This window comes from Protopterus annectens, chromosome 1.part0 (genome assembly GCF_019279795.1).
Source record: "Protopterus annectens isolate FY-2018-M chromosome 1.part0, PAN1.0, whole genome shotgun sequence".
In the NCBI taxonomy this organism is placed as follows: domain Eukaryota; kingdom Metazoa; phylum Chordata; order Ceratodontiformes; family Protopteridae; genus Protopterus; species Protopterus annectens.
Window position 1 is genome coordinate 1,168,363,367 of NC_056725.1, and position 17,583 is coordinate 1,168,380,949.

At 38.1% G+C, this 17,583-nt stretch overlaps 1 protein-coding gene across 1 annotated transcript in view; it reads right to left on the bottom strand.

The window, feature by feature from the left end:
• The window catches only part of AFG1L (AFG1 like ATPase), a 1,902,723-nt gene that overhangs the window by 1,379,843 nt on the left and 505,297 nt on the right, over positions 1–17,583 (bottom strand). Inside the window, exon 5 of the mRNA XM_044065354.1 lies at positions 14,877–15,007. Within this exon, the coding sequence (XP_043921289.1) occupies positions 14,877–15,007 (131 nt within the window). The remainder of the gene's footprint in view (positions 1–14,876; positions 15,008–17,583) is intronic.

A 17,583-nucleotide genomic window follows, 5' to 3' on the forward strand; every position in this document is an offset into this window, starting at 1 on the left:
TGACAGATCCCATGTGGAGAGTCACAGGTGCCACTTTTGAAAGCAAAACAGTTATCACTGGTGCACCACAGAGCTCATTGTTGGACATTCACCTATTTGGCATCTTTTTCTCAGATTACAAGCCAATGCTCCTAGTCAACAGTTAGTTATAAAACCAGACCAAAAAATACACAATACAAGTCCAACAGACCCCGAATCCACAAGCCAACATGAGGTACATAGCCACTTAATTTGAATTTAAATTGAATTTGCCAAAATTGGATGAATCCACCAAAGACACTTTTATTAGCACATAAACACAAGCGCTTTCATCTCTGTCAGATCAGAGACTTTATCAAGATAAAAAAACAGAACAAGAAGCATCAAAATATAACCCCATCCCAATTAACAACAATTAGCAAACCATCATTGAATTAACCCACGAAAGCACTTCAATACATTTACCCAAAACCTTATTTGTCAGGACAATACTAATAATAATCATCACTGATAAAAACATCCTGTTACATAAAAAATCATATTTTATGAAATAATAAATATACCTAATAAGAAAATATCCACATCTGCTTCACACAAAATGTACACTGAGAAAAATACAAGTACAAATTTGATATGTATAATGGCAAATATACAATAAATACTTTTAAAACCTGAAAAATATAAAAAAATATATATGTACCTATAAATAGAAGCATGTACCTATAAAAAACACAAATATGTATATGCTTGTGCATGCAAAAAAAAACAGAAGAGGGGTCATCACCTCTCTAGTGCCCTTAATTTCAAAAAACAGGCCAGAGAAAACATATCATTCAAACCTGGCTAGTTAGATGCATTCATTCTTAGCTGCCAGAGTGCTTCCAACCTCTCAAGTAGGAGAGGCCATGGACCCCACCCCTCAGATCCGTGCTCAACATATCAATAATGGCAAATTTAAATGAATGTCCCCCATATGCTAGGGCATTTGTTTTATTTTTTAACCAAATGTCCCTCACATGCTCGTAAATCCAGTTCCTGAGCTTTCTCTCAGTTTTTCCGACATAAAAACAGGGACATTGCAAACTGCCACCCTCTCCGACTGACATGAAAACTTGCCTTTAAACTTAATAACTTGCCCATTAATGGTCACCGATGAGCCTTCCATAATACATCCACACTGGTTGTATGCCCCACATTTTCTCATAGAACCCTCTCTTGAATCACCTATGGGGTTCCCAAGTAAATTCTTCAGGCATCTACCCTTCCTGTAAACAATAACCAGGGCAGTAGTAATACATTTCCTCACCTCATCACAGGATGACAAAATGACCCAGTTCTTAAACAGAATATCTATAATGTGTCGTCTGTCAGCACTAAAGGTGGTAACAAAAGCTGACCTGAAATTATTATCAGTACTCACATCAGGCCCTCCACCACCATTGACACTAGACTTTGTCACCAGAGCCTCAGTGCCTGAATCCAGCATTCCAGAATGGTCGTTCATTACACCGTCCCCAACCCTGGATAATATAACTTTGAAATGACCCTTTCCCTCTTATTAATTACCTCAAACATTATTTCCTAAATTAAAGTAGGGAGATAACCTCTCCTCAAAAACATAGCCTTCAAAACATCACACTTCAGGAAGGATTAAAAAAGGGACACCATACTTGCTGCTCTCACAAATTGCCCCTTGATGACCACCTTTTTCTGTTTGAATGGTTGTGAGCTACTGAAGTGCAGGAAACTGTGAACAGGTCTCCTTTATGAATATTTCAGCAATAAAGGACCAAGAGCTAATATCTTTAATTAATCTCACATCTAGGTATGGGATTTCATTCCTTCCTATCATGTGTGTAATCCTCGAGAATGAGGCCGACTCATTGATGTAAGTCACAAAATTAGTAATTAAATCAAAAGGCCATCCAAAAAAATAAGAATATTATCCAGGTAACGGATATACACCTTACAATAGGGAAAGAACCATGAATTGAATAAAAATGTATTTTCCCGTTCAATCATAACAATGTTTACCAAAATACCCCCACACGGTAAACCCATAGCCACCCCATCCATTTGAAGGTAAAAATCTTTATCAAATAAGATGCAATTAATCTTTAAAACAAGTTCAATGAGCTGTTCATAAACATTAATCCCATCCTGGGGCACGTCTTTGGAAAACAGAAACTTACATACCCATTCCAATCCGATATCATGGGATATTACCGTGTAGAGGTCCTTCACGTCTACAGTGATGAACAGCCCCGATTTAATAAATATAATTCTATGCAGGAAGTCACAGGAGTCTTTACACATAAACTTCTCATCCCCAAACAATGATTTTAATTTGATGTCCACAAATTTCACTATTGAGTATGTAATAGACCCCCGACCATCCACAACAGGTCACATAGGTGGGTCCGAAAGGCTCTTGTGAATCTTGGGCAAGCCAAACATAGTGGGGATTTTTGGATGGGTGACTGACATGTAATTGAACTCATCTATTGTAAGGGACTTCTCAATGAACATATCATTCAGCTGGTCTCTAACTTTACAATATAAACCATTCAACTCATTTAATGAGATTTTCCTGTAATGCACACTATTTAACATCTCTTTCATTCTATTGTTATAATCATCCACGTCCATCACAACCATACCCCCACCTTTATCAGGCTTAATCTCACATCCGGATTGTGTCTAAGCTTCTCAAGACTCACCACTTCAGCATCACTCAGATTTAATAGAGGTTTCTGCCTAGGGATTTTCCTCAAGTCAATCTCACAAACCCTTTCAAAAATGTGTAGAGAGGGGTGCAGCAGAGGGTTAAAGGTACTTGGTATATGTAGGGGATCACCCACAAAATCCACCGACTGAAAGTAAAAATTCAGGTTCAATCTCCTCACAAATTGTTTCAAATCTACTGAAGTGTTGAGCATACTAAAGTTACTAACCGGCACAAAAGTCATGCCCCTGGCCAATAAATCACAATCTGTCCTTTCAATCCATAGTAATGAAACATTACATTGAAGTCACCGGCAGAGTTCTGGAGAATTCTACAAGTATAAGCAACCATACGCTGATTATCAACTTCTACTGCTAAAATCCCTCCTCCTCTGCTGGGACCTGTTACCCACCTTTCAGAGCGACTTGACAAGATCGAACTGCAGCAACAGTTGCTCGTTTCAGCAAGCAATCGGCTTGCGTCTCAGGAAGTGCAGCCTGTGCAGGAAGCACCTTTGACCCAGGAGGTTTTGACTGTAAACAGGTCTGGGAGTGGGGCCGTTCAATGGTTGTTGGTGAAAGAATCCCTTGATTCACCTGTAACACCTGGTTTTCTTAATAATAACTTTGGCGAGCAAGCAAGAGGACTGCAACCGACTAATGGTGCTGATACAAGGGTGAACGGGGCCGGATCTGCACTACTGAATTGCCCCATATGTTTCACACCCACAATTACCTCCATACCATCATGCACCCACTTCAAAACTTTACTAAAAGCGCACCTACGAACATGCTGGCTATGCCCTTGCAACTCCCACTCTAATATCACCCACCCCATCCAACCACTACCTTTCTTTCCACTCCACTAACTACCTTGATTATAGCAAGCTCAGATGCTCATAAGCTTAGTATTTATTATACAGCAGGACCTTCTTATTGTAACATTTGTTAATGTCTGTTATGTACTTCACAGATAAAGATTCTAGTTGTCTATTGATGTACTATGTTCTTCATCTGTAAATATGTTGTAAGTAATTGCTATGTTAAATTCTTAATCGCTATGTAATCCAATGTAACTACTGTCTATTTTAACTGTGGAACTTTTCTCCCCGGGCCTCCACTGAAAATGGACCTATGTCCAGTCGGACACTCCCGGTCAACAAATGTAAACAAATAAATAAATAATTCAAGCTCCTCGGGAAATGAAGTGGCAGTGAGTCACTCTGACTATAATACCAATTTACAGAAGTTGGACTATTTGTTGATAAAAATAAAAAAATTACAGCTTGACAACTGCTACTTTAAGGAATGTATAAGGTTAGGGATTGTGCCCATGGGGTTACGTACGTGGTGTTACCCAACAGGCCTGGTAGCCAATTCTTTGCTGAACAAGGAGTTACTACAGCTCTTTGATAAACATGGGGTGAAGTACATGCAGCTTGTTATTAAACATAACTATTTATTGCTTATGGATCTTATTAAAGAGGCTACTGTTTTGAATAAACTGATAGTGGATGGTGCTATGCATTTGAATAATGTGTTTACATACAATAGGGTGTTCAAAAGTATAGAACATCAGATTAACATTAGCAGGGAAAGGAAAATAAAAAAAATCAATTGTGATAGATTGCAGTATTGGAATGATACGGCCTATCCCGAACCTCCTAAATCTCAAGGTTGGGGGAGGGGTTTAATAATCTAGACAATGCCAATTCTGCTAATGTGAATAATGGATTTGGTGAGAATGAGACCAATTCCCCGGCTTTTTTAGAAAAAGAGGATTTTCCTCCTTTGAGGAGGTTGGAGAGATTGAGGGAATGCTACAACAGGGAGGGGTATCCTCTTGCAAACATGACCACTTACAGAGGTCGGGGCAGTTACAGGCCCCAACAGAGGAGGGGGGACATGGGGGGGGGGGTTTTAGCAGTAGAAGTTGATAATCAGCGTATGGTTGCTGATACTTGTAGAATTCTCCAGAATTCCGCTGGTGACTTCAATGTGTTTAATTTTTCATCACTATGCACTGAAAGGACAGATTGTGATTTATTGGCCAGGGGCACGACTTTTGTACCTGTTAGTAACTTTAGCATGCTCAACACTTTAGTAGATTTGAAACAATTTGTGAGGAGCTGAACCTTCAGTGGATTGGATTTTGTGGGGGTGATCCTACATATATCAAGTACCTTTAACCCTCTGCTGCACCCCTCTCTACAAATTTTTGAAAGGCTTTGAGAGATTGACATGAGGAATATCCCTAGGTGGAAACCTCTATTAAATCTGAGTGATGCTGAAGTGGTGAGTTGAGAAGCTTAGAAACAATCCGGATGTGAGAATAATTAAACATGATAAAGGTGGGGGGATGGTTGTGATGGATGTGGCTGATTATAACAATAGAATGAAAGAGATGTTAAATAGTGTGCATTATAGGAAAATCTCATTAAATGACTTGAATGGTTTATATTGTAACGTTAGAGACCAGGTGAATGATATGTTCAATGAGGAATCCCTTACAATAGATGAGTTAAAGTACATGTCAGTCACCCATCCAAAAATCCCCTCTATGTTTGGCCTGCCCAAGATTCACAAGAGCCTTTCGGACCCACCTATTCGACCTATTGTTGATCGTCAGGGGTCTACTACATGCCCAACAGCGAAATTTGTGGACATCAAATTAAAATCATTGTTGAGGGATGAGAGGTTTATGTGTAAAGACTCCTGGGACATCCTGCACAGGATTAATAATTTGGGTTATACTGAATCAGGGATGTTCATCACTGTAGACGTGAAAAACCTCTACAGGGTAATACCCCATGATATCGGATTGGAATGTGTATGCGAGTATCTGTTTTCCAAAGGCGTGTCCCAGGATAGGATTAATGTTTATGAACAGCTCACTGAACTTGTTTTAAAGAATAATTGCATCTTATTTGAAAAGGATTTTTACCTTCAAATGGATGGGGTGGCTATGGGTTCACAGTGCAGGGGTATTTTTGCAAACATTGTTATGATTGACTGGGAAAATAAATTTTTATTCGATTCACAGTTCTTTCCCTATTGTAAGGTGTATATCCATAACCTGGATGATATTCTTATTTTTTTGGATGGCCTTTTGATTTAATTTCTGATTTTGTGACTTACATCAATGAGTCAACCTCATTTTTGAGGATTACACACGATAGGAAGGAATGAAATCCCATACCTAGATGTGAGATTAATTAAAGATACTAGCTGTCGGTCCTTTATTGCTGAAATATTCAGAAAGGAGACAGACTCGAACAGCTTCCTGCACTTCAGTAGCTCACATCCATTCAAATAGAAAAAGGCGGTCATCAAGGGGCAATTTGTGAGGCAAGTATGGTGTCCCTTTTTGAATCCTTTCTGAAGGAGTGTGATGTTTTGAAGGCTATGTTTTTGAGGAGAGGTTATCTCCCTACTTTAATTCAGGAAGTAATGTTGGAGGTAATTAATAAGAGGGAAAGGGGTCATTTCAAAGCTATATTATCCAGGATTGGGGACGGCATAATGAATGACCATTCTGGAATGCTGGATTCAGGCACTGAGGTTCTGGTGACAAAATCTAGTGTCAGTGGTGGTGGAGGGCCTAATGTGAGTACTGATAATAATTACAGGCCAGCTTTTGTTACCACCTTTAGTGCTGTAGATATTCTGTTTAAGAACTGGGTCATTTTGTCATCCTGTTATGAGGTGAGGAAATGTATTACTACTGCCCTGGTTATTGTTTACAGGAAGGGTAGATGCCTGAAGAATTTATTTGGGAACCCCATAGGTGATTCAAGAGAGGGTTCTATGAGAAAATGTGGGGCATGCAACCAGTGTGAACGTATTATGGAATGCTCATCGGTGACCATTAATGGGCAGGTTATTAAGTTTACAGGCAAGTTTTCATGTCAGTCGGAGAGGGTGGCGTACTGCGCTATTTGTTTGTAATGTCCCGGTTTTTATATAGGAAAGACTGAGAGAAAACTCAGCAACCGGATTTACAAACATGTGAGGGACATTAGGGTGAAAAATAAAACAAATGCCCTAGCAAGACATTGTATTGAATATGAAGACATTCATTCAAATTTGCCATTATTGATATGCTAAGCAGGGATCCAAGGTGGGTCCATGGCCTCTCCTACTTGAGAGGTTGGTAGCGCTCTTGCAGCTAAGAATGAACGTAACTAAATGGCCAGGTTTGAATGATATGTTTTCTCTCGCCTGTTTTTTGAAATTAAGGGCACTAGAGAGGTGATGACCCCTCTCTTCTGTTTTTTGCATGCACAAGCACATACATATTTGTGTTTTTTATAGGTACATGCTTCTATTTATATGTACATATATATTTTTTTATATTTTTCAGGTTTTAAAAGTTTTTATTGTATATTTGCCATTATATGTATCAAATTTATTTGTATTTTTCTCAGTGTACATTTGGCTTATTGTGAAGCAGATGTGCATATTTTCTTATTATGTAATATTTATCATTTCATAAAATATGATTTTTTTTATGTAACAGGATGTTTTTATTAATATTGATTATTATTGAGCGTATTATCCCGACAAATAAGGTTTTGAGTAAATCATTGAGGTGTTTTCGTTTGAGTTAATTCTCAATGATGGTTTGCTAATTGTTAATGGGGATGGGGGTTATATGTTTGGTGCTTTCTGTTCTGTTTTATCTTGATAAGTCTGTGATCTGACAGAGGGCGAAAGTGCTATGTCTTTGTCTTGTAATAAAAAGTGTCTTTGGTGGATTCATCAGTTTGCTTAAATTCTTAGCGTGCTGTGTACCTCCTGTTGGCTTCTGGATTCTAAGTCTGTTGGACTTGTGTAGTCAATAGTTATCTAAGTTTGCAAATTAATATAAACTAGGTGTTGTTAATTGTACTTCCACTGACTCACAATTGCTCCAGCATTGATTAGACCATGTTGACATCTGCTACAAGGACACTAAATTATGAGAAATGTAATGCAATTAATTTTGGCAAACAAAACGTTTTCACATACCATGCAAGTGCCACACCCTTCAAATCAGGCACTGTCTGAAGGGATCTATGCACTCCTGTTAGTGATTCCTTATCTCTTAACCATCGTGACTCCACTGTAGTCCAGAAAGTCTCCTCTCTGACTCATCTAATTTCCAAAAGATATCTCCTCTCATTCCAAAATGTCTCAATTGCCCTTTACTTCTATCTCATCAAACCAGTTACAGAGTATAATGCCACTTTTAGCATGTGTTCAACTAAACATATCACTCAACTTGAGAAATCACAAAGATTCCAACCTAAAAAGATCAGTGACCTCCAAAAACTCTTCCTATCAAGACAGACTGGCCTCTCTGTCCTCAGTCTCTTACAGACTCCTCTTTGGTGATCAGTGTCTAGCCTTTCAAGCCATGAAAGAGCCAACCCTCTGACTTCATATTCCTTCAGAAAACAAGTGGTTCCTCAAAACTCAGTTAAAGCAAATAAACCTTCACCATAGATAAACAGAACAAAATGGCACAATATATTTCTATCCCAGCTTATTCCCCACCCACTGAAACAATCTTCAACTACATGTCAGGCAAAGTGGCACCATTGCGACCTTTGAGATAAACCTAAATAATAGGGTGGGCAGCCTCATATTCTCCCATGATCTATCTATCTTGTGGTGTGTCTTGCTAGAGATTGGTGGTAAATTCTGAATCTGAGTTATTTATTGGCTAGGTTTATAATGGTCTGCATAATGATTACTTAGTACTTATATAATTTACTAATGCATTCCACTTGAAGGGTAATACATCTATTATATTTGTACAAAAATAAACATATTCCAAGTACAGAGCACCCAGTAAAGCAAACTGACAGTACTGTAATTACAGGAAGAAATACAGATTATGAAGCTTAAATCCCAAATTATAATAAATGTTACATGCGTTTCCACTACAAGAGATGGGTCCAAATACACTGACTTTCTAATAACCCGGTATAAAAATAAAAAATCTGTTTAACCTACTCTCATTACGCTATTTTATTATTAATGACAAAACCTTGCACGCTATGATTATCAATTCTTTCTACGAAAACACACTGAGGAGAGTTTGAAGGTACAATACAGGATTATGTACTTCACAGCAACATACACAGGAGTTACTCTACATGAAAAGTACCAATTACTGAAGATTATGCATTTTCAAACAATCTAGATATAATTTTATTTTGACAAAAGTTACATCGTGGTAGCTACAGAAAGATATTCCTCTTTTTCTCACTGAAATTCATCAAAGCACAAAAGACATGCTTCTTCTTCGATTTCTTCTGCTATAGGAGCAATTGGATCATATGATTTTGCCATTAACCCTGGTTTTCCTGTCTGGAAGGCTCTTTTTTAGGACGATGAATTCCTTAAAAAATTAGAGTACATGCAAAGGCTTTCAAAAACACCAATAATGACTTGCAAGAAAAAAGTTAACATTTATTTGTTTATTTATTACTTGTGAATTAGCAGAGTGGAGTGATCCAAAGTGAACCATTTTTAACCTATGGCATATGCCAAATGCAGAAGCGCATAAAATAATGAGTGTGTGGCTTGACAATTTTATATAAATACAAGCGATTCTAAGTCATGCAACTATAACATCAAGAAACAGTACTAAGAATATACAGGCAAAGCAGCAGAGAATTATACTCCTTGCAGAGAGAAAGAGACAGATGCTTACAAAACAGAAATTTTTAGAAAAAGATCTTATGAATTGTTGGCTTGAGATGATTGTCACTGTTGAGTTGACCCCTTGCAAAAAACGGGGGGAATTTTTAGGGCCAACCAAGAAAAAGCCATTTGAAATGTGTATTTTTTTGGCCTGTGCAGGAAGCACCTTTGACCCAGGAGGTTTTGACTGTAAATGGGTCTGGGAGTGGGGCCGTTCAATGGTTGTTGGTGAAAGAATCCCTTGATTAACCTGTAAGACCTGGTTTTCTTAGTAATAACTTTGGCTCGGATATGGGCGAGCAAGCAAGAGGACTGCAACCGACTAATGGTGCTGATACGAGGGTGAACAGGGCCGGATCTGCACTATTGAATTGCCCCAATGTTTCACACTTCTTACGAGACGAATGGTTATATAATAATTCAAGCTCCTCTGGAAATGAAGTGGCAGTGAGTCACTCGGACTATAATACCAATTTACAGAAGTTAGACTATTTGTTGATAAAAATAAAAAAATTACAGCTTGACAACTGCTACTTTAAGGAATGTATAAGGTTAGAGATTGTGCCCATGGGGTTACGTATGTGGCATTACCAAACAGGCCTGGTAGCTAATTCTTTGATTTACAAGGAGTTATTAGAGCTCTTTGATAAACATGGGGTGGAGTACATGCAGCTTGTTATTAAACATAATTATTTATTGCTCATGGATCTTATTAAAGAGGCTACTGTTTTGGATACTGATAAACTGATAGTGGATGGCGCTATGCATTTGAATAATGTGTTTACGTACAATAGGGTGTTCAAAAGTATAGAACATCAGATTAATATTATCAGGGAAAGAAAAATAAAAAAATCGATTGTGACAGACTGAGTATAGGAATGATACGGCCTATCCCGAACCTCCTAAATCTCAAGGTTGGGGGAGGGGTTTAATAATCTAGACAATGCCAATTCTGCTAATGTGAATAATGGATTTGGTGAGAATGAGACCAATTCCCCGGCTTTTTTAGAAGAAGAGGATTTTCCTCCTTTGAGGAGGTCGGAAAGATTGAGGGAACGCTACAACAGGGAGGGGTACCCTCTTGTAAACACAACCACTTACAGAGGCCGGGGCAGTTACAGGCCCCAACAGAGGAGGGGGGACAGAGCGGGTATTTTAGCAGTAGAAGTTGATAATCAGCGTATGGTTGCTGATACTTGTAGAATTCTCCAGAATTTCGCTGGTGACTTCACTGTGTTTAATTTTTCATCACTATGCATTGAAGTGACAGATTGTGATTTATTGGCCAGGGGCACAACTTTTGTACCGGTTAGTAACTTTACTATGCCCAACACTTTAGTAGATTTGAAACAATTTGTGAGGAGCTTGAACCTGAATTTTTACTTTCAGTCGGTGGATTTTGTGGGTGATCTCCTACATATATCAAGTACCTTTAACCCTCTGCTGCACCCCTATCCACACATTTTTGAAAGGCTTTGAGAGACTGACATGAGGAATATCCCTAGGCAGAAACCTCTACTAAATCTGAGTGACGCTGAAGTGGTGAGTCTTGAGAAGCTTAGAAACAATCTGGATGTGAGAATAATTAAACATGATAAAGGTGGGGGGATGGTTGTGATGGATGTGGCTGATTATAACAATAGAATGAAAGAGAGGTTAAATAGTGTGCATTATAGGAAAATCTCATTAAAAGAGTTGAATGGTTTATATTGTAAAGTTAGAGACCAGCTGAATGATAGGTTCATTGAGGGGTCCCTTACAATAGATGAGTTCAATTACATGTCAGTCACCCATCCAAAAATCCCCTCTATGTTTGGCTTGCCCAAGATTCACAAGAGCCTTTCGGACCCACCTATGCGACCTACTGTTGATGGTCAGGGGTCTATTACATACCCAACAGCGAAATTTGTGGACATCAAATTAAAATCATTGTTGAGGGATGAGAGGTTTATGTGTAAAGTCTCCTGGGATGTCCTGCACAGGATTAATAATTTGGGTTATATTGAATCAGGGATGTTCATCACTGTAGACATGAAAAACCTCTACAAGGTAATACCCCATGATATCGGATTGGAATGTGTATGCAAGTATCTGTTTTCCAAAGGCATGTCCCAGGATAGGATTAATGTTTATGAACAGCTCACTGAACTTGTTTTAAAGAATAACTGAATTTTATTTGAAAAGGATTTTTACCTTCAAATGGATGGAGTGGCTATGGGTTCACAGTGTGGGGGTATTTTTGCAAACACTGTTATGATTGACTGGGAAAATAAATTTTTATTCGATTCACAGTTCTTTCCCTATTGTAAGGTGTATATCTGTTACCTGGATGATATTCTTATTTTTTTGGATGGCCTTTTGATTTAATTTCTGATTTTGTGACTTACATCAATGAGTCAACCTCATTTTTGAGGATTACACACGATAGGAAGGAATGAAATCCCATACCTAGATGTGAGATTAATTAAAGATACTAGCTGACGGTCCTTTATTGCTGAAATATTCAGAAAGGAGACAGACTCAAACAGTTTCCTGCACTTCAGTAGCTCACATCCATTCAAACAGAAAAAGGCGGTCATCAAGGGGCAATTTGTGAGAGCAGAGCGTATGGTGTCCCTTTTTGAATCCTTTCTGAAGGAGTGTGATGTTTTGAAGGCTATGTTTTTGAGGAGAGGTTATCCCCCTACTTTAATTCAGGAAGTAATGTTGGAGGTAATTAATAAGAGGGAAAGGGGTCATTTCAAAGCTATATTATCCAGGATTGGGGACGGCATAATGAATGACCATTCTGGAATGCTGGATTCAGGCACTGAGGTTCTGGTGACAAAATCTAGTGTCAATGGTGGTGGAGGGCCTAATGTGAGTACTTATAATAATTTCAGGTCAGCTTTTGTTACCACCTTTAGTGCTGTAGATATTCTGTTTAAGAACTGGGTCATTTTGTCATCCTGTGATGAGGTGAGGAAATGTATGACTACCGCCCCAGTTATTGTTTACAGGAAGGGTAGATGCCTCAAAAATTTACTTGAGAACCCCATAGGTGATTCAAGAGAGGGTTCTATGAGAAAATGTGGGGCATGCAACCAGTGTGAACGTATTATGGAATGCTCATCGGTGACCATTAATGGGCAGGTTATTAAGTTTACGGGCAAGTTTTCATGTCAGTCGGAGAGGGTGGTATACTGTTTGCAATGTCCCGGTTTTTATATAGGAAAAACTGAGAGAAAGCTCAGGAACCGGATTTACGAGCATGTGAGGGACATTAGGTTGAAAAATAAAACGAATGCCCTAGCAAGACATTGTATTGAATATGGGGACATTCATTCAAATGTGCCATTATTGATATGTTGAGCAAGGATCCGAGGTGGGTCCATGGCCACTCTTACTTGAGAAGTTGGAAGCGCTCTGGCAGCTAAGAATGAACATAACTAAATGGCCAGGTTTGAATGATATGTTTTCTCTTGCCTGTTTTTTGAAATTAAGGGCACTAGAGAGGTGATGACCCCTCTTCTGTTTTTTGCATGCACAAGCATATACATATTTGTGTTTTTTATGAGTACATGCTTCTATTTATATGTACATATATATTTTTTTTATATTTTTCAGGTTTTAAAAGTTTTTATTGTATATTTGCCATTATATGTATCAAATTTATTTGTATTTGTCTCAGTGTAAATTTTGTGTGTGAAGCAGATGTGCATATTTTCTTATTATGTATATTTATTATTTCATAAAATATGATTTTTTATGTAACAGGATGTTTTTATTAATGATGATTATTATTGGTATTATCCCGACAAATAAGGTTTTGAGTAAATGTATTGAAGTGCTTTCGTGGGTTAATTCAATGATGGTTTTCTAATTGTTGTTAATTGGGATGGGGTTATATTTTGGTGCTTTCTGTTCTGTTTTTTATCTTGATAAAGTCTCTGATCTGACAGAGACAAAAGTGCTTGTCTTTGTGCGCTAATAAAAGTGTCTTTGGTGAATTCATCCAGTTTTGGCAAATTCTTAAGTGGCTGTGTACCTCCTGTTGGCTTCTGGATTCTGTGTCTGCTGGACTTGTGTAGTCAATAGTTATCTAAGTTTGCAAATTAATATAAACTAGGTGTTGTTAATAGAGCTTTCATTGACTCACAATTGCTCCAGCATTGATTAGACCATGTTGACATCTGCTACAAGGACACTAAATTATGAGAAATGTAATGCAATTAATTTTGGCAAACAAAACATTTTCACATACCATGCAAGTGCCACATCCTTGAAATCAGGTACCGTCTTAAGGGATCTAGGCACTCCTGTTAGTGATTCCTTATCTCTTAACCATCGTGACTCCATTGTAGTCCAGAAAGTCTCCTCTCTGACTCATCTAATTTCCAAAGATATCTCCTCTTTATTCAAAAATGTCTCAATTGCCCTTTACTTCTATCTCATCAAACCAGTTACAGAGTATAATGCCCCCTTTTGGCATGTGTTCAACTAAACATATCACTCAACTAGAGAAATCACAAAGATTCCAACCTAAAAAGATCAGTGACCTCAAAAACTCTTCCTATCAAGACAGACTGGCCTCTCTGTCCTCAGTCTCTTACAGACTCCTCTTTGGTGATCAGTGTCTAGCCTTTCAAGCCATGAAAGGGCCAACCCTCTGACTTCAAATTCCTTCACAAAACAAGTGGTTCCTCAAAACCCAGTTAAAGCAAATAAACCTTCACCACAGATAAACAGGACAAAATGGCACAATATATTTGTATCCCAGCTTATTCTCCACCCTCTGAAACAATCTTCAACTACCTGTCAGGCAAAGTGGCACCATTGCTACCTTTGAGATAAACTTAGATAATAGGGTGGGTGGCCTCATATTCTCCCATGATCTATCTATCTTGTGGTGTCTTGCTAGAGATTGGTGGTAAATTCTGAATCTGGGTTATTTATTGGCTAGGTTTATAATGGTCTGCATAATGATTACTTAGTACTTATATAAAAGACTACTAATGCATTCCACTTGAAGGGTAATACATCTATTATATTTGTACAAAAATAAACATATTCCAAGTACAGAGCACCCAGTAAAGCAAACTGACAGTACTGTAATTACAGGAAGAAATACAGATTATGGCTTAAATCCCAAATTATAATAAATGTTCATGCGTTTCCACTACTGAGATGGTCCAAATACATGACTTTCTAATAACTTAATTATAAAAACAAAAAATCTGTTTAACCTACCCATTACATATTTTATTAATGACAAAAGCACGTTATGATTATCAATTCTTTCTACAAGAAAACACACTGAGAAGTTTGAAGGTACAATATGCAAGGATTATGTACTTCACAACATACACAAGAGTTACTCTACATGAAAAAGTACCAATTACTGAAGATTATTATTTTTACAAACAATCCAGATATACATTTAGTTTGACAAAAAAAGTTACATCTTGGTAGCTACAGAAAGATATTCCTCTTTTTCTCACCTGAAATTCATCAAAGCACAAAAGACATGCTTCTTCACTGATTTCTTCTGCTATAGGAGCAATTGGATCATATGATTTTGCCATTAACCCTGGTTTCCTGTCTGGAAGGCTCTTTTTAAGACGATGAATTCCTTAAAAAAATTAGAGTACATGCAAAGCTTTCAAAAACACCAATAAAGACTTGCAAGAAAAAAAAAGTTAACATTTATTTGTTTATTTATTACTTGTGAATTAGCAGAGTGGAGTGATCCAAAGTAGACCATTTTTAACCTATGGCATATGCCAAATGCAGACGCAAATAATGAGTGTGTGACGACAATTTTATATAAATACAAGCGATTCTAAGTCATGCAACTATAACATCAAGAAACAGTACTAAGAATATACAGGCAAAGCAGCAGAATTATACTCCTTGCAGAGAGAAAGAGAGACAGATGCTTACAAAAACAGAAATTTTTAGAAAAAAGATCTTATGAATTGTTGGCTCGAGATGATTGTCACTGTTGAGGTGACATGCCGACCCCATTTGCAAAAATGGGAAAAAGGGGTTGAGGATGGGTGGATCTTATGAACTGTATATAACAGATATGTGACCATACCAATGGACTATAACAATGCCATTTGAAATTTGTCATTTTTTTGCATTTACTCTTCTGAGATTCTAATCTTGTCACAAATCCTAGGGGTCTCCATCTCACACATATGGGGGATTATATCTCCCACTAATACATTGTGAAGTCACATGCAGGAATTAGAAGGGCAGCCACAGTCACCGTGGCCCCAGTTCTATTTTGTCATCTGCACAATTCAGATTTCCAGTCAAGAAACTGGTGATTGTAAGCTAGTGTGACTAAAAGGCCAGCTTCCTTCTGCTGGGAGCATGTCTGCCCTTCTACGGGAATCATATTAATGCTCTCTTCTTGGTGAAAGCAGCATGACCCTACATATTTGATTTGAAAGTATTTAAAAGTCATGCAAGTTTTTACCTGAGACAGTGCAAATAAGAGAGAAGCTACATAGTATATAAATGGCAAAAGGAAAGTACAGTTGTGTTCACTTACCATAAATGTAGATGTTCGAGTGTATTCACTGTTGCTGTCATCACACTTGGGTTATCTTCCTGCAGTTAGCCCTCAGTCGGCCCGAATACCAGAGTCTTGGGATTTCTGCATTGGATGCTGTCGCCACATCCATGATGTCAGGTTGTCAGGGGTATAACTTTTGCTCCCATATATGCAGACCTATTCATGGCCTTTTTTGAGGAATGCATGATCTATGATCCCCTCCATAATCTGTATATGGTGGAGATTGACATCTGGTGCAGATATCTGGATGATTGTGGGACAAAATATGTCCCCATCTGAAAAGGTTGCTATGGATGAATTAAGGAACAATCATAACATTGTTATTCTGCCAGCTGATAAAGGAGGTGCAGTAGTGGTTATGAGTATGGGATACTATATGAATGAGGGCAGGGGACAACTTGCCAATATTCGATGTTATATGTATATGTCCATTGATCCTACTGCTGTATTTAAGAAGGAAATCGACACCATTTTAAACCAAGCGAAAGAGGAAGGTATTATTACTAAGAGTACTGTGAAACATCTAACGGTTACGGACCCCCAAAAACAAATACTTTACCTTCTTCCCAAGATTCACAAATCCCTTTCCAAACCTCCGGGGAGACCCATTGTTTCCGGCATGGGTTCCTTAACTGAACCTCTATCAGCTTTTCTTACACACTATTTGAAACCCTTACTTACTTCAGTTAGAGCCAGATTACAGGACACTACTCACTTCCTTCAAATCATACAGGATACACAATTGGAGCCAGGGTGGCTAATGTGTACACTGGATGTGAAATCTTTATACACAAGCATACCTCATTGGGCTGGACTACAGGCTTTACAGTATTGGCTTGAACATTCGACACTGTATCCACCTGGATTTAATACATTATTGGTATGCATGGCAGAACACGTACTTAATAAAAATGTTTTTTATTTCCACGGAGAGTGCTACTAGCAACTACAGGGTACTGCCATGGGAGCATCTTTTGCTCCCATACATGCAGACCTATTCATGGCCTTTTTTGAGGAATGCATGATCTATGACCCCTCCATAATCTGTATATGGTGGAGATTGACATCTGGCGCAGATATTTGGATGACTGCTGGATGGTGTGGAGAGCAGATCGGGCGTACTTACAGGAATTTGTGGAGTATTTGAATGGAAATATATGGGGCATTGAGTTTACCGTAACATCACATCATGATACCATTGATTTTCTGGATGAAACAGTATATAGGAATGAAGATCATACCCTGAATACCAAGACCTATCAGAAATATCCACAGTACAACACTCTTTTTCCATGCGTCAAGTATGCATCCGCACCACACCATCCGAAATATACCGAAATCTCAATTTATGCATATTGAACGCATCAGCTCATCAGAACAAGATTTTGAACAAGCCAGATTAGATCTTTACCATAGATTTAAAGACAGGGGATATAGAGAATCAGATATACTTAGAGCAAGTGAATGGTCCACTACTCAGGATAGAAATGCTTTGTTACAATATAAAAAGCGAACAACTACATTGGAAGAATCTACCCTTAGGTTTGTGACTACATATGGACGGAATCACAATGTTATCAGGAATATATTGAACACCCATTGGAGTATACTCTTGGCCAATG